This window comes from Aspergillus chevalieri, chromosome 8 (genome assembly GCF_016861735.1).
Source record: "Aspergillus chevalieri M1 DNA, chromosome 8, nearly complete sequence".
NCBI classification, from domain to species: domain Eukaryota; kingdom Fungi; phylum Ascomycota; class Eurotiomycetes; order Eurotiales; family Aspergillaceae; genus Aspergillus; species Aspergillus chevalieri.
The window spans coordinates 1,467,488-1,490,065 of record NC_057369.1 but is presented as its reverse complement, the minus strand read 5'-3'; the positions used below and the strand labels follow the sequence as shown (position 1 = coordinate 1,490,065).

At 47.7% G+C, this 22,578-nt stretch overlaps 7 protein-coding genes and 1 non-coding gene across 8 annotated transcripts; 6 read left to right on the top strand and 2 right to left on the bottom strand.

Annotated features, from left to right (window-relative positions):
- Window positions 1-1,742: 1,742 nt before the first annotated feature.
- ACHE_80504A (uncharacterized protein) lies at window positions 1,743-3,051 on the top strand (the record flags this gene model as incomplete). The annotated part of the gene is made up of 2 exons (XM_043283882.1): window positions 1,743-1,928; window positions 1,987-3,051. 2 exons carry the CDS (start codon window positions 1,743-1,745, stop codon window positions 3,049-3,051), a joined length of 1,251 nt encoding a protein of 416 aa, XP_043141117.1.
- A 3,332-nt stretch (window positions 3,052-6,383) lies between these two features.
- Window positions 6,384-6,605, top strand: ACHE_80503A (uncharacterized protein; the record flags this gene model as incomplete). The annotated part of the gene is made up of 1 exon (XM_043283881.1): window positions 6,384-6,605. The coding sequence occupies one exon, from the start codon at window positions 6,384-6,386 to the stop codon at window positions 6,603-6,605; it is 222 nt and encodes a 73-aa protein (XP_043141116.1).
- A 284-nt stretch (window positions 6,606-6,889) lies between these two features.
- Window positions 6,890-7,246, top strand: ACHE_80502A (HAD family hydrolase; the record flags this gene model as incomplete). Its single annotated transcript, XM_043283880.1, has 1 exon — window positions 6,890-7,246. One exon carries the CDS (start codon window positions 6,890-6,892, stop codon window positions 7,244-7,246), a length of 357 nt encoding a protein of 118 aa, XP_043141115.1.
- A 45-nt stretch (window positions 7,247-7,291) lies between these two features.
- Window positions 7,292-7,750, top strand: ACHE_80501A (uncharacterized protein; the record flags this gene model as incomplete). The annotated part of the gene is made up of 1 exon (XM_043283879.1): window positions 7,292-7,750. The coding sequence occupies one exon, from the start codon at window positions 7,292-7,294 to the stop codon at window positions 7,748-7,750; it is 459 nt and encodes a 152-aa protein (XP_043141114.1).
- A 774-nt stretch (window positions 7,751-8,524) lies between these two features.
- On the top strand, window positions 8,525-9,216 carry TIM17 (protein transporter TIM17; the record flags this gene model as incomplete). Its single annotated transcript, XM_043283878.1, has 4 exons — window positions 8,525-8,593; window positions 8,656-8,854; window positions 8,948-9,102; window positions 9,175-9,216. 4 exons carry the CDS (start codon window positions 8,525-8,527, stop codon window positions 9,214-9,216), a joined length of 465 nt encoding a protein of 154 aa, XP_043141113.1.
- An 865-nt stretch (window positions 9,217-10,081) lies between these two features.
- Window positions 10,082-11,509, top strand: ACHE_80499A (isoaspartyl peptidase/L-asparaginase; the record flags this gene model as incomplete). Its single annotated transcript, XM_043283877.1, has 1 exon — window positions 10,082-11,509. The coding sequence occupies one exon, from the start codon at window positions 10,082-10,084 to the stop codon at window positions 11,507-11,509; it is 1,428 nt and encodes a 475-aa protein (XP_043141112.1).
- Window positions 11,510-11,611: 102 nt separating this feature from the next.
- ACHE_t80011S lies at window positions 11,612-11,683 on the bottom strand. Its single transcript has one exon. It is a non-coding gene; the product is annotated as a tRNA-Glu (tRNA).
- Window positions 11,684-20,101: 8,418 nt separating this feature from the next.
- On the bottom strand, window positions 20,102-20,587 carry ACHE_80498S (uncharacterized protein; the record flags this gene model as incomplete). The annotated part of the gene is made up of 1 exon (XM_043283876.1): window positions 20,102-20,587. The coding sequence occupies one exon, from the start codon at window positions 20,585-20,587 to the stop codon at window positions 20,102-20,104; it is 486 nt and encodes a 161-aa protein (XP_043141111.1).
- Between the last annotated feature and the right edge of the window lie 1,991 nt (window positions 20,588-22,578).

Here is a 22,578-nt window from a genome sequence, read left to right as displayed (position 1 = left end):
CATTTAGATAGAGTCTCTTCTTCAAGTTCTGAAAATTTCCGGCCCTTTGCAGTTCATTCTTTGCGGGAGTGGACTCCATTCAGGCGTTTCATCAAGCTTCTTGATGCCACATCAAATGCGGCGAAGATATGGTATCACCGTTATGGTACTGAGAAACCAACTGACAAGATGGACACGCGCGGAGCGTACTGCCTACTTTTGGCCAATCTATCGAGTACAAATCAGTTAGTATGGAGCATTGACAATGACTCGATAATCCACGTTACAAATGAAAAAGGTAGACGAAGGGGATATCTCACTTACTGATCCAACATTCACTCCCCAACCTACCTTACTCGCCTCCTCGACCAATGAGAAGACTCCCCCAACCCAACCTTATTCAGACGACAACCCACCCAACGACGACATCATGATACGCCCTGCTAAAGGCTTCATAGCCTGGGTCGCCGGCGCCATTTCTCGTGATATCCCGAGAACCATGAGAGCGCCATGGAACGAAAGGATAAGAATAAATGGCTCAAGGCCATGCAGCGCGAATTCTCTAAATTGCAGAGCAAAGATATATTTGAGCTGATACGAATTAGCGACGTTCCAAAAGGAAAACGGTTTTTCCGGGAAAATGGGTGTACGACAGGTCCACCAACAGCCCTCGCTTTCTGCCCTGTAGTTATCTCCGAGCGCTAGCGCGGGGCGCTCTGACCTATGTATACTAGTTATATAGTCAGCTTAGCCGATAGGCCACCAACCAATCAACCATCCATCACACATTGACCGCCGCAGTTCTGTCGTTTTCTTAGAGCCCCCGCGCGGGAAGGTTAGTTCGTTCGGCTTGGACGAGAAAATGACCGACTTTTGATAGAAATGTCGTTGGTGTCTTGCCGTAATCTTCGCCCGTTGGGGCCCCATTCGGGCCTGGGGATGCCATCACAACCCCCATCACAACTGGATGCGAGCGTTCATAAGCGAAGCGAAAGTGAGCATAGTGGGACCGCTGGGTCGCCGGCGCGGGACCGAATGCACGGCAACGGGTTTCCGCCCATCCACGGGCCCACCTCCGGTGGTCGTTCCGCCGGTTTTTTTGGTGCTATCCCGACTCCGGAGGATTGAGCCTGACTCCCGAGAATCGCGCATCCCCTACCTTGTATCCAGCATCACAAACACAGCGGCAGCAGCGATATCGGCAACACCACATGATTTACAAGACGATAGATATACCACTTCCCAAACGTCATGGCCCACGCCCAAACCAAAGCACATCGCCTGCCAACGTCCGTCGGGCCGCAGCGCATGCAAGTTGGAATCGACAATCCTTCTAGTGACGAGATTCGACAACCATCCGGTAGCGCCCAGGTGCTATGTCAATGCCATCATAACCTGTGCACCTCCATCTTCGCTTGAACGGCACATGTGTGCCGGATTCTTGTGGTTTGTTTATTGCCGTGGATCGACATAATCTTTGAAGATCATGCTCCAATTACTTCCCCTTTCTGGTCAAGCTCGCAACCGAGGTCGAGCCAGGCACCGACGTCGGATTTCCATCCAGGTTGCCAAGCCCAGTATCTTAAATACCTACCCGTTCTTCCTCTCCGACCTGGACCTAATCTGGTCGTTACCGACCACATTCAGCAAAATCTGGAAGGTAAGCACTGGACAATACCAGCAACCTCGAGACCTTTTCATCGACAAAAGACAGGAACTAACTTCTCTGGAAGTCTGATCCGAAGATCTTGCCGAATTGTACCATGGCCGCCACCCTGACATTCCGGGCGCTGGTCTTGGCAGCCCTTTTGGCAGTCCTGGTACCCTACTGTTCCGCATTCCGATACAACCAGTCCCGTCATGGAGATGTCCATGTGTCAGACGAACAGGACATTTATGCTGCTGAAGCCGAGGCTATGATGAAACACGATGAAAGCGAGGAGGGAGAGGTAGGTCAGGACCCATTGACTGCTACCTCATAGTACCATCTAACTAGTTGGACAACAGGACCACGGCGACATCGGAGTACCAGATGGCGCTGAGTTCACGACATTCAATGTTAACGAGAAGGGCGACGAGGAAATCGCGGGTTTCATCTCAAAGGATTTGGACGAGAAGACGATCGAGCATCTCTTTATTGTTCTCCACGGGAGGCTAAGGGATGGAAACGGCTACTGGAAGACGCTGAACAACGCCATCAACAAGGCCAGAGACGACAACTTCCCCGGAACAGACCGCAAAATGGCAGTGCTCGCCCCGCAGTTTTTCTCGACAAAATTCAACTCTGGCCAGTACAAGAAAAATCAGCTGGCGTGGGACGACTTGAACGCTTGGCAACCAGGTGGCCAGGCTACTCATCCCGCAGATACAAGCCTTACCTCTTTCGACGTCTTGGACGGCCTCATCAAGCTCCATTCAGACAAGGAGAAGTATCCAAACCTAAAGAACGTCACCGTCATTGGCCATGGTGGCGGTGGTCAGCTTGCCCAGCGGTACTCGGCTCTGGGTAACGATCCCCCTGACAATGTCCACGTTCGGTACATCCACGGCGACCCATCGTCGTGTATGTACTTCACCAAAGACCGTCCTATTCTCTCAGACACCGAAACTTCGAAAAAGTCCTGCGATTCCTACAATATCTGGAGATACGGCTTCGACAAGTTCCCCGGCACGGGAGGCAAGCGCATGACGCCAAAGGAATATTTCACGCAGTACGTCAGTCGAGACGTCGTCTCGATAGTGGGATTGCAGGATACGGGGAGTGCCGGTGATACGAGTTGCATGGGGAACATGCAAGGAGGCGAGAATCGGCGTGCTCGCAACTTGATCTGGTTCCGGTACATCAACACGCTCGCGCGCACGGACGAAGACCTGGAGGGGTTCCCTGGTTCATTCGAGGATCTTCCTGACTGGAGCGACGCAGTGGATGGAAAGAGCCATCTACGACTCGTCGTTGTTGAGGATGTGGCTCATAATGCGGAAGAGCTATTCCAAGGAGATCTCGGGCGAGGGGCGCTCTTCCACGATGGCGACATCGACGAAGGCTGGCGCCCCAAGAAGGACAACAACTAGATCTGGCGGTTACATAGAACGCAGTCGATCAAGATACATTCATTGTTGAACAAGCGCCTTAAAAATGATATTGTTTAATATTAGTGTCTCAGCTTGCTGAGACTGCATTTCTCTAAGCAATCAGCTGCCTTGTGTGGCATTCTGGAACCACCCCCTGCCTGCTGCCTCCGGCGTAGCTCGCTTCTCGATCTGCACACAGGTGCCGGCGTTCACATCAGCTTGGCCGTCGTGACTTAAACCACCATCCCAACCCAGACCCCGGCCGACCCGTGCACTCCGAAATTCCTGTTCTGAACGACCCAAACGGGATTGCGGCTGCGGACGGACAGGCCTAAACGCGGCGCGCTTGTGCGTTTCGCCTGGGAATACTAGCCGCGGGACACGATGGAGATGGGCCCAAGTCAGACTTGGGTGTCAGCCTCGGAATGGTCTAAAAGTTGATGAAGTGGGAGTTCGAGATTGGACCAGAAGGCATCAATCAGGGTCTGGAGAAGAGGCACCACCATTTACGCCTGATATCATCTCGGGGGGGGGGGGGGGAATGCCGGTGTTCGGGGTTATGGCGGTAAGACAGCGAGCTTGGCGCAGTTCCACTTTGGGGAGTGCCGAGGTACCTGAGCTGCTCTCTGATGCCTTTGTCCAAACGGCTTTGATTGCTCAGCCTCACTCCAGGTTGCTTCGATCTGAGCTAAGCAGGGAGTTTGAGACTTACAGAACTCTACAAGGGGAATCCAGATAGTTATCCTCGCTCCTCAATCGCAGATTCAATATCAACGCCCACCCATGGCTCTTACTAGAGACATCCAACGTGTAACCCAGCGTATAAGCCGCGCCGATCAGCTCGAACGACCGTTCTGGATCCTATAAATGTTTTGGTCCAGGGAGCTTGTCTTAACGTAGGGAGCGAGTATATATTGATATCGTTTAGTCTCGTTTTCAAAGGCGCAATATCGTCTTTGTCGTCCTCTCTCGCGTGGTATTAGATCAAAGGATACCATAGTATACGTTCGGATCCTTCCTTCTAATCGAGATAAGGATCGCGAGCGTGTGGAAACTCCGGGTTGCTGGCTGGGGTGTGCAGCCAGCGCATTATGCAATGCATTAATGATGCTGGATTGGCCTGTCACAGGGCTGGGATTGTATGCGTTATGGATGTGTATGGGGCCTATCCTTGTGCACAGTGTTAGAGTGCTCAGGTCCTTGGTATGATGCTGTATCCCACTTGGTTGGGTCCAGTGCCTTGTTGACAAAGAAGCACACCCGTGACATATTAGTCATGTTCGTGTCCTTGCTGGTAGGCTTGATCAGGAGGTGAAAGCGGCTTCCAAGCATTTGTGAATATGTGGTCACTTGGTCTGTGTATCCGTTGATATAGGGCTCCTGGATAGCCAGGATCTCTAGATCGCGCACCTCTTTCTCACCAAAGAGGTGTATCATCACTTTCTCACGTGATTTCCAGCAGTTGGCCTGCAGGATTCGGATTTGTTTAAAATTCATTATCGATTACAGTTCTTCCTCCACTGGGTCTTCATTGGAGTGATACTGGCTTTGCTCATCATCAGACTGTTGGCCGTGGTGCCGGGTATAGCTTTTGCATCGGTTTCGAGTCTGTCTGAGTACCCTTGGAGCAGTACCACTGACTAACAAAGGGAGAAGGTCAGGACTCAGGATAAGTACTTATGAATTATCTTGCGTGTATGGTAGTCAACAATTCACATTTGTGGAAATCATCCTTTTCTATTCTTTTTGGTGGCTTTATATAACTCTAGTTTAGGTTCGAACCTGAATCAGACCATTTCGAGGCCTAGGGGTGCTGTGGGGGACGATGGCTGCTGTTTAGTGGGAAGTCCATTATGAAGTACTCTCGGGCCACCCACTATAGAAAATCTTGTGACAGGCTAGACCTAGCGTGCTCCTATTATTATTGTATGGATGAGATGGTCTTGCTGGGGAGAACTAGATAAAAGCGTGAAGAGAGAGTAGGTGGCATTAGGCCAGGACATTGTCCTTGGGTATATCCAAGGATAACAGTAATATATGTGATAAGCGAGCTGAACAGACAAGCGAGCTGGACACTCAACAGCAACTGCGCCTTGCAAAATCAATCACAACACCCGATAGTTAAAAAATTATTCAGATTTCTCTTCAGACATTTGTAAATCTTTCTGACAAGTTCGTGTGTTCTGTCCTGGATTGCCGCATATTCCACAATGCTGTCCCATTGGCTCGGCCCTTCTTTGTGACCACTACTTTGACGTGTTTCCTCTCTGAATTGAGCCTCCACATCCTGTTGGGTCTGAATATCTTGTACTTCCTGATTCAATGAAAATACGCCCTGTCTTCTCACCTGACAAGCTGCGGCGAGCGGCCAATGATCCTTTGCCAGGGCAGGTTGTAGAACCTCCAGAACCAATAGCTGTTGGAGGAGCGGGAACGAGAGGTGTAAGGACGGGAACTTCAGTATCAGGTGAAATGGACTGGATATGATGAAGACCGGACGTGGTACCCAGCAGTGAATTTGAAGGGGTCTCCGCACTGGATACGTGACTACCATGAAGAGTACCTGAGCAAACCAGGATCACCCCAATTGGAGGAGTGGTTGAAGGCTTGGGAGGAAGGAATTGAAGAGATTTACGACCATCCAGATACCAACAAGCCGATTCGGAGCTCAAGGACAAACTCTATCTAAGGAGGGGGGTTATGTGATGGCTCAGTGCCTTCGTGAATGACATCGACAAATAATGCCACCTGAGCAAACAAAGAAAAGCACTTAGCGAGGCGACACAGCACTGATATAAAAGCCCCTTTTCCCGTAGATAGAATTCCTCTTCCTTTTTCTTCCCCAGATTCGATGTTCTCGTCGATGGCTACAATAGTTTAGATAGGAATATGTTTTTTATTATCTACTATTCCGAGCCCGTGACAGCCAACAGGGAAGCCTCCTTTGACAAAGCTCTCCCACATCTTCGCTTACTCTAGAGATCAATCCTTTATTATCATCCTCTTCATAACTTACCTTGCAGGGCCTCAGATGCCATCACCTTCAACTGCAACCAACTTCTGGTCTAACACTTGAAGAATTAACCTATTTACCCGACTTTCCACGTTATACCTGTCATCATCTTGCACTGCAGCCAGTTCCTGACCTGACTTCATTAGCCCAACGCACCTACCTGAACCTCCATGGAGAACTTGCACTCACCTTCCAAGATGGAGCGAAGACCTCACCCGAGCTTGCCGACAGCTCTATCCCTGCGAACGTGGCCATCGCGCCAGCTGATCCCCGAGTGATAGGGTTGTATGGCGTGCCCGGCTGCGGCAAGTCATACCTGATGAAACAACTCAAGCAGGAGCTGGACGAGTCGAATTTCCAGTACTTTGAAGGGTCTGAGATAATGAATTCTGTGACTTTTGGTGGGCTCAATGCTTTCAAGAAGCTAGATGAGCACCAGAAGAACCAGATTCGCAAGCTTGCCATCAACAGTATCAAGTCAACATGCGCCAAGAGTGGCAACGTCGGTATTGTGACCGGGCATTTCATGCTTCTGGGATGATGAAACAAGCGAACAGGCGTTGAGGGTCTGTACCCAGGCCAACTTGGATACTTATACACATATCCTGTACGTCAACACACCTGTGGAAGTGACGGCGAAACAGCGGGCAGAAGATACCGAGAGGGGACGTCTAAATGTGTCGATCTAGCATTTGCATCGCTGGCAGGAGACCGAGATTCAGGAAATACGTGGCCTTTGTCGTGAAAATGACATTCTCTTCGCAACCATCTACCCGAATCTGAAGGGTAAGTCAGCGATCTTGATTCGTGACTTCCAGCGCCATGATGAGAACCTTAATGGATCAGCTGCAAAGCAACTTTTTGATGAAACCATCTCTGCGCATTACGATAAGATGCAGACTCTTCTTCGACGCTGATAAGACGCTGGCCGCGGATGATACCGGTGCACGCTTCTGGGAGAGAATCAAGGAGACAAAAGGCAAAGATGATCCGTTAAGCACACTGTTCGGAGGGCCACTGAAGTACTCGTATACCGCATTCCGACAGGCGATGTTGTTGTATGAGGAATCAACCAACGATGATGAATTTGACGCTATCTGCGAAGAAGTAGCTACGTATACACACCTCTATCCACAAATATGCTCGCTTTTGCGCCAAGAGGGAAGATACCACCATGTTTGACCCGTTATCGTGACCTGTGGACTGCGCCGTGTGTGGGAGAAGATTATGGAGAAAGCGGGCGTCTCCAATGTGATGAAGGTCGTGGGCGGGAATCGAATTACAGATGGGCTTGTTGTCACTCCTTCGGTCAAAGAGAGCTTGGTTACCCGTACGCAGCGAGTTCATGCAGCATATACCTGGGCATTCGGAAATAGCCCTGTCGACCTGCCGATAATTATTGCTGCTCACAAGACCATCATTGTGGTTGGCGAGCAGCAAAACCGGAGCAAGAGCATGGGGCACAATTTGTTGACTGCAATGGTGAATGATGGGTTGCAAGCTCGCCAGGCTTTGCTGCCAAATAATTTGTCGCCGCCGCGGCTGGACATTGTGAGGCTGTCAGTTGTCAATCTCACAGAGAAGTCATTTCTGGATTTAATCTTCCAACCCCACAAGTCCTCTGGTGGCCTACGACTGTACCATCATATAACCAAGTATATTGATATCCGCTCTCACCATATCTAGTGTCTTGGTGCTCATCGAACAGCTCACCTCTGACTGATGCGTGTGAGGGGCTAGATCCCAAAAGCTATTATCTAGCTATATACAGGAAGCATTCGATAGGGAGAGAAAGAAGGGAAGAAAGAACGCCTGCTAAGGTCGGCAGCTAGCGTATAAAGGTCTGCGTAAATGTATGCCATCGGGCATCTGATGAGAATCGGTCGGATAATCAGTCGATCCGATTACCGATATTCTCTATATAGGCCAGCGTGTACGCACATTTAGCAAAAACAAGTACTCAAGCACTTGTACTACGTGTGGTTACCATAGACTTCAATATTACTCCTTTCGGCGCTTATTAAATCCTCTATCTTCCGTATGCCATATAGCCTCGTGTAGTCGGATTATCGGCACCCGATTCCCCGAACCTGAGCTACCCGCTTCAGTACTTAGTCAGTGCGGTCACATGACTACCCCGGTTGGCGTTTTTCCCGCCGGAAGAGAGAAAAAGTTGTTGCGATCCGCAAACTCCATCGTGCCCACTTTCGGCCTCGTCGCCTGTCGAAAACATTCTCTCGCCGGTCATATAACAGTCTACGAAGTCTCTTGGCCTGTCCATTCCACAACCGAGACGTACGAATCTCGCTTCCCGTTTTCCGCCCGACTTTTTCGCTGTTCCTAAAGCGCACATTTCGAGTCACGCTTTGAACCACCGGCTTCACGGCTACGTCAAATTAGCGACCTCCTACCCCTCGATCCTTTTTTCTACCTTTTTATTACGACTTCCAATACTTCGCTATGGATCACTCGAGAGATCCCTGCCCCTGGGTTGCCCTGAGCGACTTTGGTGGTGCTTTCTGTATGGGTGTATGTCTCCACCTGCATTCATGCCATTGCACATACGGATACTGATATTTTGTCTTGCCTAGGCAATTGGTGGTGCGGTCTGGCACGGTGTTAAGGGATTCAGAAACAGCCCCTACGGAGAGCGACGGATAGGCGCAATCACAGCCATTAAGGCACGAGCACCCGTTCTCGGTGGTAACTTCGGTGTCTGGGGTGGTATGTTCTCGACATACGATTGTGCTATCAAGGGACTTCGGAGAAAAGAGGATGCATGGAACGCCAGTTAGTTTACCCCTTTTGCAAACGGATAATGGCTTGATGTCGGACGTTCGGGGAGAAGGAAGTCGTTCATTTGACTAACTGCTGTTTGAATAGTTATCGCTGGTTTCTTCACTGGTGGTTCTTTGGCTATCCGTGGTGGTTACAAGGCTGCTAGGAACTCGGCTATCATGTGTGCTGTTTTCCTGGGTGTTATCGAGGGTGTCGGTATTGGTTTCCAGAGACTTATGGCGGAGAACACAAAACTTGAGGTGAGACCCGATTGCTTTTAAAGCACTGAGATGCGTGTTCTTGAACGTTTTGACTGACCTTTGCCGATTCAGCTGCCCCCTCCGCCTCCGGCCGAAGGGAAGGCTGTCATCTAAACACGTCCCTAATATATTGATTCGAAGCGAATATCCTCTCATCTCGCCATCTTCGACTCATACCTTGATATACTCTCATCTCTTCTCTCTTCACTGGTGTTGGGTCCTGGTCATTGCTTTTTGCTGTTTTTTTACAGGGAGCGTGGCATAGAGTTTTTCTTTCTGTCTTCGGCTTCCATTTATGTTATAACTACTCACTATTTTGACGGCGGTTTATGGATTTCACAGATTTTGCATTATGATTGTCTTGTGTCGGAAATCAAAACAGTTGTTCGGAGATGCCGGGGTGAATTCACCTTGGGGCATTGCCTTTCTTGTACATTATCTTGCGGATTATCAGGTATAATGCGACATTTGGATGCACTATATCTCACAATCTTTCATGTAACACTGTAGCCGAGTACTCGCTTAGAATAGGAGGGCCATCGCCAATACTAGATTACAACGCGGCTCTTCGTTGTTCAAGTATCTATTGCTAGCTAGCCGTGACCATGTTGTACAATTACAGATGAATCCCCAATATCCAAAAAGATTATCCACCGCCTCAGCCTCCATGTTCTCAGCTGTATTTCCCAAAGGGGAAAAGCTCCTGATAAGCACGGACGACGTCATCCGTCCCCGAATGCACATCGCGCGACACCGACATCCTGGACCCCAGGGGTTATTCATGCCAGGAACACTTCTCCTCGTAAAACTGCAGGCTCCCGCCTGTTGTTAATGTACAACAGAACGGACTGACATGTTACGCCCAATGCCCCTCTTCGTACCCAAGTATCTCTAGCCGCATACATCCGAAGACATCGACCCGGATTACAACGCTTTAAAATCGCCTACGTACCCCTAATTTCGACTAACATCCGACATAATGGCTAATAAATCACCATCCCCGATGTTCAAACCAGCTCTGATCCTCCACGGTGGGGCCGGCGACATCCACCGCTCTAAACTCCCCCCGGACCTCTACGAGAAATACCACGCCTCGTTACTATCCTACCTCCGCTCGACGAAAGACCTCTTATACGATGGTGCGACCGCCCTAGACGCAGCCACTCACGCCGTCTCACTAATGGAAGACGATGAACTATTCAACTGCGGCCGCGGAAGCGTTTTTACCTCCGCGGGGACGATTGAGATGGAAGCTTCGGTTATGATGACATCTGTTCGTCGCGACGATGAAGATAAACAGGAAAATATAAAAAGAGGAGCGGGGGTGGTGGGTCTGCGGAACGTGAGACATCCTATTCGTCTTGCGAGGGAGTCGTTACTTCGCACGGGCTATGATACAGACGGCAAGCCGAATGGCGATGGGGGGAGTATGCATATGCAGCTTGTGGCACCATATGTGGAGGAAAGGGCGAGTGAGTGGGGATTAGAGATCATGCCTGATGAGTGGTTTTGGACGGAGAAGAGGTGGGAGGAGCATCGGAGGGGATTGGAGGGGAAGGAGGAGAAGGAGGGTGAAAGTGAAGAGGATCAGGAACTCATATCCATGAGCCAAGGGACAGTTGGTTGCGTATGTCTTGATCAATGGGGAAATCTGGCTGTTGCGACGAGTACCGGAGGGCTCACGAATAAATGGCCTGGTAGGATTGGTGATACACCGACTATGGGTTCCGGGTTTTGGGCAGAGGCTTGGGATGTTAATTATCCATCATCTTCTCCAGAGGATGAGGAAGAGGATGCCCCGGACGAACAGGAAGCATTGATATCTCCAACATCGCCAAGTTCCCCGACCTGGGGCTTCAAAAACATCCGCTCTCTATTCTCAGAATGCACGCCGTCGTTCATCAACAAAAGAAACAGTGCATATACATCTATCCCGGCAGCCAACCCCGATAGCCAACAGACCCCTGACGACGATGAGAAGGGCTATTCAGACCAGGTTGAGCCACACGCTCGCACCACCAGACGAGCAGTAGCCCTCTCCGGCACAGGAAATGGCGACTCCTTCCTTCGCATTGCAGCAGCGCGCACAGCCAGCGCCATGGCTCGCTTTTCACCGCCTGCTTCTTCAACTACCCTTGCTCAAGCTGTCACGGCCATTGCAGGACCGGGTGGCGAATTGCAATCATCTGCCGGAAAGCGATGGGGCACAACTCGCGAGGGAGAAGGCGGAATCATCGGGATTGAGGCGGAAGCGGAAGTCGATGCAGAAAGCCGAGGGCACAAACTACGACATGGAAAGGTTGTGTTTGATTTCAATTGTGGAGGGATGTGGAGAGCTTGGGTTGAGGAGGATGAATATGCGGGTGAGACTGAGAGGGTAATGGTTTTCAGGGATGAATATCGTTGAATAGTCTAGCCATTCAAGATTTCACTGTTAAGAGTAAAAAGACACCAGGTATTGAAATAAAATGAATTTATCGATTTTGAAAAAAAAAGTCCCATCGAAATGTTCCGACACGGGGAATCGAACCCCGAGCTGCCGTGTGAGAGACGGCGATGTTAACCATTACACCATATCGGACGTTGTTGGCTTCGATTTCCAATAAAGTGCTATGGGTATAATTTTGTATGGCTATCTTTACTTAAGATGTGTGTTGCCATATCTATCAGGGCTAAGCAAAGGAGGAGACAAAGAGTAAATGCAAAACATTAATGTTTAATACCAAACATCAGCTATTATTAGACAGCCACACCCAAACTACAATCATTTGGCAGCCAATTCCTGTCATTGCTTTCATTGTCATCCAGGTGGCTTGATGCTCGGACCACTATTGTCACGGGCTCGGAATAGTAGTGTTACAGACCTTGCCGTATCAGCCTCACGTGATGATACAGGGTTAGGATGGAATCATTGGATAACAGTTGATGGTGGATATGCAGGAAGGAACAAGGATCAATTTGATATTTGGCAGACCTATCACGTGATCACCAGCGTATCCGGGATACGCCAAGAACTTATCATGGCTATGAAGAGAACATATCAACGACACGCTCGGAGCGTATCGAGGATCAGACCCGAGCATATCATGGATACGACCAGGAAGGATATATAAGGACACTCATTCATGTACTTAGCTTAGTTCTTCGCGATCAATTTTCAAGTCTTACAGCATTGGTTACCTTCTAGTTTCTGACTCGTCCGCACTTAACCAACAACCCAGTATACGTACTCGGTTGGCCTTGTTTCTCTATTCGTTACCTTTATCGTTTCTACTTGTTGACTATCTTACGGAGCCTGGAGGGGGCGATATACCCATCAACGCATACGACATACCGAACCGGACCCGGAGGGGCATTGAGCATACAATTACTTGGAAGACACTTAGGGTAAGTGTCCAGTCTCGAAATATAACTAACTAGAACCCTAGGTACGATACGAGAGAAGCCAGGTTGTGACAAGTAGATAATAATGAACTGAATTCCTGTGACGGTTCCGTTCAATATGAAGTTTATTGGTGAACTATCTGGCGAAATACTAGCATGGGGAAAGAAGAAAAGAACACTGTGCCTGCCAGCGTCGAACTATTTAATGTGCGAGGGGCTCTGGCCCTAAAACAGAACAAAGAAATCAACACAAAGGAATCTGTTGGAACCCAGGGTGTAGTGGACATATGGCTCAACCAATGGAATCGCAAAAGAGGTCTGTCTTGCTATATAGCTCCTATCTGGCAATTTTATGAGGGGCAAGCTGACTAATACAAAACAATCGGCAATTTAGATAACGTATTCAACGGGCGAGCGGCGAATACGGCCGAAGTGCGAATTTTCCCCGCAACCATTACTTTTCGAAGCTTTTCAACCACCAACACCATTCAATCTGACTGAATGAGACTATCTCCTAGTTAAATACATGTCTATTTACTAGGACATCTCCTTATAGTGTGCCCAATAATCCCACAACCACTACAGCGTGGTGGAGCTCGCTGGCGAGGTGTAGCATCATTAAGTTGCTCATTAAGCTGTGCATCAAGCTGCTGAATAGTATCAAGCTGCTGAATATGCTCACGGCCTTCCTGTACAGAGATAAAGAGGTCATCCCCTAGAGAAGTGTGTTTCCTTGCCTTCTTCTTCATTTTCCGCTCATTTTCAGCCCGTAGAACCTTGATGTCTTCTTGTAGAATGAGGTTCATATTCATTGCCATCTGTGCAGCCTTCTCAAGATGTTGAATATGAGAGATTGGGCTGCTAGAAAGTGTCCTTTTTTTCCGAAGACTTCTTTGTAGGCTGCGAACCTTATGGTCTAACTGGCGAGGATTTTGAGGTGTTTGAAAAGCAGACGAGATTGAGCCTTCAGTTAGATTTGGCGGTGGTGTTGGTGTACGAAGTTGAAAGGTGATTTTCTCAAGAACCCGACCCTGATTCAATGGTTTAAGACCTGCACCTGCAAAGCCACTGCATATATTCCCTTTGGTAAATGCTGCTTTGCGTGCAGGAGGGTATAAATGTAGAAAATCTTCCTTGTCAATGTGGTTGTGTTACAGAACTCACTGTATCAGCCTCACGTGATGATACAGAGTTAAGACAGGCTCATTGGATAACAGCTCATGGAGAATATGCAAGAAGGAACAGGGATCAAATTGATATTCGGCGTGTTGGCACCTGATGATCACGTGTTTCACGTGATATGCAAGGAGTATACTAATATACAAGACGGATGTTATACCATCAGCCTGGTATAGGTATACAAGTATACTATGAAAACATCATACCAGGAAAAGGGAGGATATATAAGAACACTCATTCATGTACTTAGCTTAGTTCTTCGCGATCAATACAAGTCAATCAGCATTGGTTACCTTCTAGTTTCTGACTCGTCCGCACTTAACCAACAACCCAGTATACGTACTCGGTTGGCCTTGTTTCTCCATTCGATTACCTTTACCGTTTCTACTTGTTGATTATCTTACGGAGCCTGGAGGGGGCGATATACCCATCAACGCATACGACATACCGGACCGGACCCGGAGGGGCATTGAGCATACGATTACTTGGGAGACACTTAGGGTAAGTGTCCAGTCTCGAAATACAACTAGCTAGAACCCTAGGTACGACACGAGAGAAGCCAGGTTGTGACACATTGATCGCCAGTCAGTACGAGTCAGGTTTCGAGACTATATTGACTTAAAACACGAACCGCAACCATGTCCAACAACAGTAACAGCAACACTACTCCTAGATCCTCTCGTGGATCTGAGGGACGAACTCCGACTTATGAAGAGCTCTTTGGAATGGTTAGCCAGCTGCAGGAAAGCATCACTACTTTGGAAGAACGACAGTCAACCAAAGCTATCAAGGTTCGACCACCGGAACCCTTTGATGGTACTCGATACAAGTTGCGACCCTTCATCACCCAGTTGGACTTGTATGTCCGCATGAACCGGAGCAAGCTCATCTTTGAATCCGACAAAGTTCTACTTGCAGCAACTTATTTGACTGGACCAGCATTTGATTGGTTTGAACCTACTTTGCGCGACTTCCAGGAGAAAGATGAACAATACCATAACGACAATACCACTGAGGTTTTCAGCAGCTTCACTGAATTCAAGAAACGACTCCAGGGAACGTTTGGAGATATTGACGCCACACGGAACGCTGAACGGAAGCTATGGCGACTCAAACAGACAGGATCAGTAGCCAAGTTGGTATCTGATTTCCAGCAGATCATCACCCATCTGAACTGGGATGAAACGATGTACATTGCGAAATTCGAGGAAATGTTGAAGCCGGAGATCCAGGAGAAACTGGTCTGGATGGAACGACCGACTTCATTGAACGAACTCTTTGAACGAGCCGTCAAGATTGACAACACCCTGTATGACCTTAGAGTCAGACAGAAGGAGTCACGATATGGGAACACCTTTAGGGGAAACCCACAAACGAGCCACTATCGATCGAATGATAAACGACCAGCTCAACCACGAAGCCAAGGGTATGAAGATCCCTATGGACCACGACCAATGGAGCTGGATGCCACACAGCACAGGCCCTTCGTATCCGACAAGGAAAAAGAACGAAGGAGGAAAGAGAAACTTTGCTTCACATGCGGAAAGCCGGGCCACATGACGAAGGCATGCAGGCAACGACAGAACGTTAGGCCTCAGCAACAACAAAACGATAATAAGCAGCTGCACGCTACCCAGGAGAGAGGAGCGTATGACACCACAGGAATTGTGAACCCTGAACTCAGAGCAACAAATGATTATGGATGGCACATGCAAGAGGCTTCGGATGAGCATGGAGGACCATGGAGACCCAGAACTATGATAGTACCCAACCTGAGCCCATTGAGGAGGTTGATGGAAGAACAGACGACCCTCACACCGGAGGAGATTGATGAAATCATGAGTTCAAGTGAAGATGAATATTGGCCCAATGAACGGACGGTGGGATCCGACAGCGGAAGCGACAAAGCCCATATAAGGACGGATGGGTCCAAAAAAGCCATCAACGAGCCAGTTCAGGAGAAATCACTCAGCGAACTGCCCAACCAAGATTGGCCAGTTAATGATTTCCTTGACGAAGAGTACGGTGCTCAGTGGAATGGCCACGATCCCAACGTGGAGGAACTCCATGAGATACCGGAGACACCTCAGAACGCAACTCCCGAAAAAGATGAACAAGAAGAACAGAGTCTGGCAGAAGATAATGAGGGATACATGAAGTCCAGTGTGTATAGCCCTATCTCAAGACAACAGCTATGGTCCAAGCGATATACGGAACAACGAAAAGCCGATGAAGAAACAAATACCGACGTTGCCGCGTACTTCATTGATGATATAGTTATTTCACTCCAGGAGAACCCCAAGAGGCTCTCTAAAGGATTGAAGGAACTATTCAATGAATTGAACACGTATTGCCCACATCAGAACCTGAAATGTTGGGAACGAACGAACGAAACTTGGGATGAACACCTACGGAAATGCGACCAGCACCCATACACGTGCCACTACTGTGGACAGAACAATGGAGAACTATGGGGATACTTACGAGACATCACGACCAAACGACTACGAGGCCCCATCCACAGCTCATGCAAGTATGATTGGTGTGACTGTGTGCACTATCGAGAGCACCCAAAGCATAACCAATTACCTTGGATTGTGTGTTATAGCCATGCATGTGGAGAACACTATGATCGAAAGAAAATGGCGCATTATTTTCCAGAACGACCTAGGAAATATAACGACAGTTGTCCTTGTTGGGATTGGAACTGTGCATGCCGAGGATATCTACTGCATCCAGAGCATTCAAGTATGCACTGGACTGCTTGTTATGAAGATGACTGCATAGTCCACTTTGAACCCAAGGATTACTACCCAAGTCCACGACATCTACGGCAACCAAGATGGCAAGCGAGCCTATCAGCGACACAGCGAGGTTACCACTTGAAGTTTATGACTCCAGTTCTCAATCAACTAGCCAGAGTGATGGTTGACTCAGGAGCTACTGGAAATTACATGGATCCTAGATTCCAGCGACAATTGGGGATCTTAGGAATTGAGAAGGCGCAGCCAGAGCCTATCTCAGGACTGAATGGTGAAAATTTGGGAAGTCACTTGACAGTCGAATCGGGATTTGTCCCTATGGCTGTAGCGGATCATGAAGAAAGGATCAATTTCGACGTGACACCGCTGGGACAATACGATATAGTGTTGGGGATTCCCTGGCTCAGGAATCACAACCCAGAAATCAACTGGAAAACTGGACAAATGAACTTTGCGAATTGCGATTGCCCAAGAACCACAAAAGGACCGAGTCAACGGGAGGCCGGGACCTCACCACGATCTACAGGCAGGAGACCTGGTAGATACATGAAGCAACCAAGAGGTGGGTTGAGTAACAGAGAAATGAACGACACAGCGACGAACATCGTATTAGCAGCCACCAGGGCCTCAGAACGACATTGGCTGATGAACTTACCCGGATGGGCACCGGACACGACCCAGAAGTATTGCGAATGCTTGATGAACGAGGATACATCCAAGAGATCAGCATTGATTGAGGAGTATCGCTCAGGAAGAGTTGATAGCAACCAAGAAGCATCAGACTCAGAGCTAAGCTCATGGGAATGGATTGACCATAAGGAGCTAGCAGCAACGACTCAGGAACCACAGATTCCACAGGAGTATATTGAGTTTCAGCACTTGTTCAAGCAGCCCGAACGACCTGAACTACCAGACCACGGACCACACGATCATCACATACCCCTTATGGAAGGGAAGACACCGACATGCAAAAAGATTTACCCGATGTCAGAACGAGAATCGAAAATACTACGGGAATATATCGAGGAACAATTGGCGAAAGGATTCATCAGACCATCAACATCACCAGCAGGGCACGGAGTCCTATTTGTACCGAAAAAGGATGGAAGCCTACGACTATGTGCAGATTACCGACCACTCAACGCCATCACCATTAAGGATCGACATCCATTACCACGAGTTGATGAAATGCAAGACCGAATCAGAGGAGCAAAGTGGTTTACCAAATTCGACCTTGTAGACGCCTACAATCGACTACGGATCGCCAGAGGGGAAGAATGGAAAACGACCATCAGAACGAAATATGGACATTATGAATATTTGGTCATGCCATTTGGGCTTACCAACGCACCAGCATCATTTCAACGATTCATCTATGATGTACTTGGAGTATATCTCGACATCTTCGTGATAGTCTACCTTGACGACATCTTGGTCTTCTCCAACACCTTCAAAGAACATGTGCAGCATGTCAAGAAAGTACTGCAAAAACTTGAGGAAGCAAAGCTACGATTGAAGTTGAAAAAGTGCGAATTCCATGTTCAAGAAACTGAGTTCTTAGGACACTGGATCACTACAGAGGGAATCCAGATGGATAAGAACAAAGTTCAAGCAATCTTGGATTGGCCAGAACTGAAGAACACCAAGGAAGTTCAACAGTTTACAGGACTTGTGAACTACTACCGACGATTCTTGAAGGACTATTCACAATTCATGACACCACTGTTCAAATTGTTGAAAAAGGGACAAGAGTTCCAATGGGGACCAGAACAACGACGAGCATTTCAACAAGCCAAGGAAAGAATTGTGTCTGCACCAGCACTTGTGCAGTTCGACCCAGAAAAGGAAACCACGATCGAAACAGATGCATCAGACTACGCCATTGGTATGAGGATGACTCAACCAGGACCAGATGGAAAACCACGAGCCGTTGCATTCCACTCAAGAAAACTAGTTCAAGCGGAGTTGAACTATGACATCCATGACAAGGAACTGCTAGCCATAGTGGTAGCATTCAAGACTTGGAGAGTTTACTTGGAAGGAGCACAACACACTGTACTTGTGAAAACAGATCACAAGAACCTGACCTTCTTCACAACAACCAAAGAGTTGACCCGAAGACAGGCCAGATGGGCTGAAGTACTATCACAATATGACTTCAAGATCATCCACTGCAAAGGAAATGAGAATGGACAAGCAGACGCACTCAGTCGACGACCAGACTATGAGATCAAAGACAGAACGATCAATCCAGCGATATTGAAAACGAACGAAGATGGAACCATCAGCTACAACCACCAGGTGTTAGCAGCGACAATGCACACCTCAAATGAACCTTTGGAAAGAAAAATTGTTGAAGAAACACGAAAAGATAAAATGATCCAGGATATGATTGAAAACTCAGCAGAAAACGACAAATTGACCACTGATGACAATGGATTAGTGTACTTGCACAATCTCATCTATGTGCCAAAGAGCATGAGAAGTGAGATCATCAGCATGCACCATGACACTCCACTCCACGGACATTTGGGAACAGAGAAAACAGCTGAACAAATAATGAGAAACTACTACTTCCCAAACACACAAAAAGTTGTTCAAGAATATGTGAAGAACTGTGAAACTTGCATTCGAGATAAAGCAGCAAGACACCAACCCTACGGAAAAATGCAATCCCCAGATGCTCCAACACATCCATGGGAATGGGTTACTATCGATTTCATCACACAGTTACCGACATCACAAGGATATGACTCCATCACAGTCATCACAGACCGAATGACCAAATATATCCATTTGGTACCAGCCAAAGGAACCATGACCGCAGCAGATATGGCACAAATATTCCTGAAGCATGTTATTACCAACCATGGAATGCCTCAGAAGATCACATCAGACCGAGACAAGCTGTTCACTTCAAAATTTTGGACGACACTCACGAACTTGATGGGTATAGAGCACCGCCTCACCACAGCCTACCACCCACAAGCAAATGGTCAAACTGAACGAACCAACCAAACGATTGAGCAATACCTACGGCACTACATCAACTATGAACAAGATGATTGGGTTAGATTCCTACCCATGGCACAGTTTGCATACAACAATGCAGAGCATTCAACACTCAAAGTAACGCCATTTTACGCCAATTATGGATACCACCCAGTGCTATATGAAAAGCCACGACCACAAGAGTCCACATCAGAAGCAGCAAACGAGACAGTTCAAAAGCTGAAGAACTTACACCACCAACTGTCAAGAGACATTGACTTCATGAACCTACGAGCGGCTATATATTACGACAAGCACCACGGAGAGGGACCTACCTTAAAAGGGGGAGAAAGTATTCCTACTCCGCAGAAATATCAAAACGAAGCGACCAAGTCAAAAGCTCGATCACCAGAAGATTGGACCTTTCACCATTGAAGAAAAAACAGGACCAGTAAATTATCGCTTGAAACTACCGAAATCAATGAAGCGCATACATCCAATATTTCACATCTCGCTATTGGAACCAGCACCGAAAAACGCCATACCAACGGAAAACATCGAAATCGAAAGCAACGATGATGAATATGAAGTGGAACGAGTACTGGATTACCGACAAGTCAATGGACGACCATGTTACCTGATCAAATGGAAAGGGTACGATACCTCTGAGAACACATGGGAACCTATCGCGAACTTGACTGGTTGCCACCAGTTGGTGAAGGAATACCACCAGCGACAGCAGAATCGAAGTTCTCCCAGAAGGAAGGAGAATTCATCATCTGAGTCAAACTAGGATTGTTTGATGTCGCAGCAAGTTGAGCTGCCTCTGCATCAAGAAGGCGCTCAAATTCCTGAAGATCTTCATCAGGCACAGAAGACTCTTCTCCCATTCCTTCCAGCGCACCGAAATCATTATCCAGCATTTTCAAATTCCGCGATTCAAGAAAACGCTTCTGTTTGCGAAGACGCATCACTTTCATTAACAACTCATCGGACTGACGCTCAGCCTCTTCAAGCTGACTAGCAATACGCTCTCTCTCGCGATCGATTCGTTTCCACTCAGACTCTGCATGAACATCACGCTCGCATTTGCGACCAGAACGGACACAATGGCCACATTTCTGGGTAGAAGGAATTCGCTTGCACTCGACAGGGCGTCTCTCACTCATTTTCGAACAACGCTTACAAGGAAAAGATATCTCGCCTTCACGATAAATCCGATCAGCCAGCCTCAGACGATTGCGGTATTCAACTGACATGATGAGTCATGACATGAAGAAAGAAAAAGAAGTTGAACACCTCAGCGCTTACCTGGAAACTGCCGCAGCTTTATGACTTTCGAGGACGAAAGCCTGAAAGAGGGGGAGGTAATGTTACAGAACTCACTGTATCAGCCTCACGTGATGATACAGAGTTAAGACAGGCTCATTGGATAACAGCTCATGGAGAATATGCAAGAAGGAACAGGGATCAAATTGATATTCGGCGTGTTGGCACCTGATGATCACGTGTTTCACGTGATATGCAAGGAGTATACTAATATACAAGACGGATGTTATACCATCAGCCTGGTATAGGTATACAAGTATACTATGAAAACATCATACCAGGAAAAGGGAGGATATATAAGAACACTCATTCATGTACTTAGCTTAGTTCTTCGCGATCAATACAAGTCAATCAGCATTGGTTACCTTCTAGTTTCTGACTCGTCCGCACTTAACCAACAACCCAGTATACGTACTCGGTTGGCCTTGTTTCTCCATTCGATTACCTTTACCGTTTCTACTTGTTGATTATCTTACGGAGCCTGGAGGGGGCGATATACCCATCAACGCATACGACATACCGGACCGGACCCGGAGGGGCATTGAGCATACGATTACTTGGGAGACACTTAGGGTAAGTGTCCAGTCTCGAAATACAACTAGCTAGAACCCTAGGTACGACACGAGAGAAGCCAGGTTGTGACAGGTTGTTTCCAGCCACCATCATACCTTCCACTAGTTTTCCATATGCGCGTTTGAGCGGCCCAAAAACCCCAACATCCAGGGGCTGAAGAAGATGAGATGTATGTGGAGGCATACAAAGACAGATAATTGAATTGTTCTTGCAGAAATCATCAATTCAGCAGTTTGGTGACTTGAATGACCATCAAGGATAAGCAACCGCTTCGCGCCAGTTGAATGCAGCTTTGAAAAAGGATCAAAAATTTGCTTTAACCACTTGAGACCAATTGCATCAGTTGTCCAGCCATTTGGACTGTTGGTAAGCTTCCAATCCAGGGGAAGATTATCCTCTTCATACCAAGCAGCCTGGTGTTCTTTCCCCTTCAAGATAATTGCCGCTGGAATAAGAATGTCCTTAGAGCTCACACATTCAATGATTGTGACCCATTCACGATTTCCCTGGATAACTGTACGAGGTCTCTCACTGCGTTCTGCTGCAGTAATAACCTTGGATGTTGTGCAGAGTCCCATTGCAAAGCCAGTTTCGTCAAAATTCCAGATATCATTGTCACAACCTGGCTTCTCTCGTGTCGTACCTAGGGTTCTAGCTAGTTGTATTTCGAGACTGGACACTTACCCTAAGTGTCTCCCAAGTAATCGTATGCTCAATGCCCCTCCGGGTCCGGTCCGGTATGTCGTATGCGTTGATGGGTATATCGCCCCCTCCAGGCTCCGTAAGATAATCAACAAGTAGAAACGGTAAAGGTAATCGAATGGAGAAACAAGGCCAACCGAGTACGTATACTGGGTTGTTGGTTAAGTGCGGACGAGTCAGAAACTAGAAGGTAACCAATGCTGATTGACTTGTATTGATCGCGAAGAACTAAGCTAAGTACATGAATGAGTGTTCTTATATATCCTCCCTTTTCCTGGTATGATGTTTTCATAGTATACTTGTATACCTATACCAGGCTGATGGTATAACATCCGTCTTGTATATTAGTATACTCCTTGCATATCACGTGAAACACGTGATCATCAGGTGCCAACACGCCGAATATCAATTTGATCCCTGTTCCTTCTTGCATATTCTCCATGAGCTGTTATCCAATGAGCCTGTCTTAACTCTGTATCATCACGTGAGGCTGATACAGTGAGTTCTGTAACAATCATCTTCATGTATACCATGTTCTTGGATAACCTTGCGTACA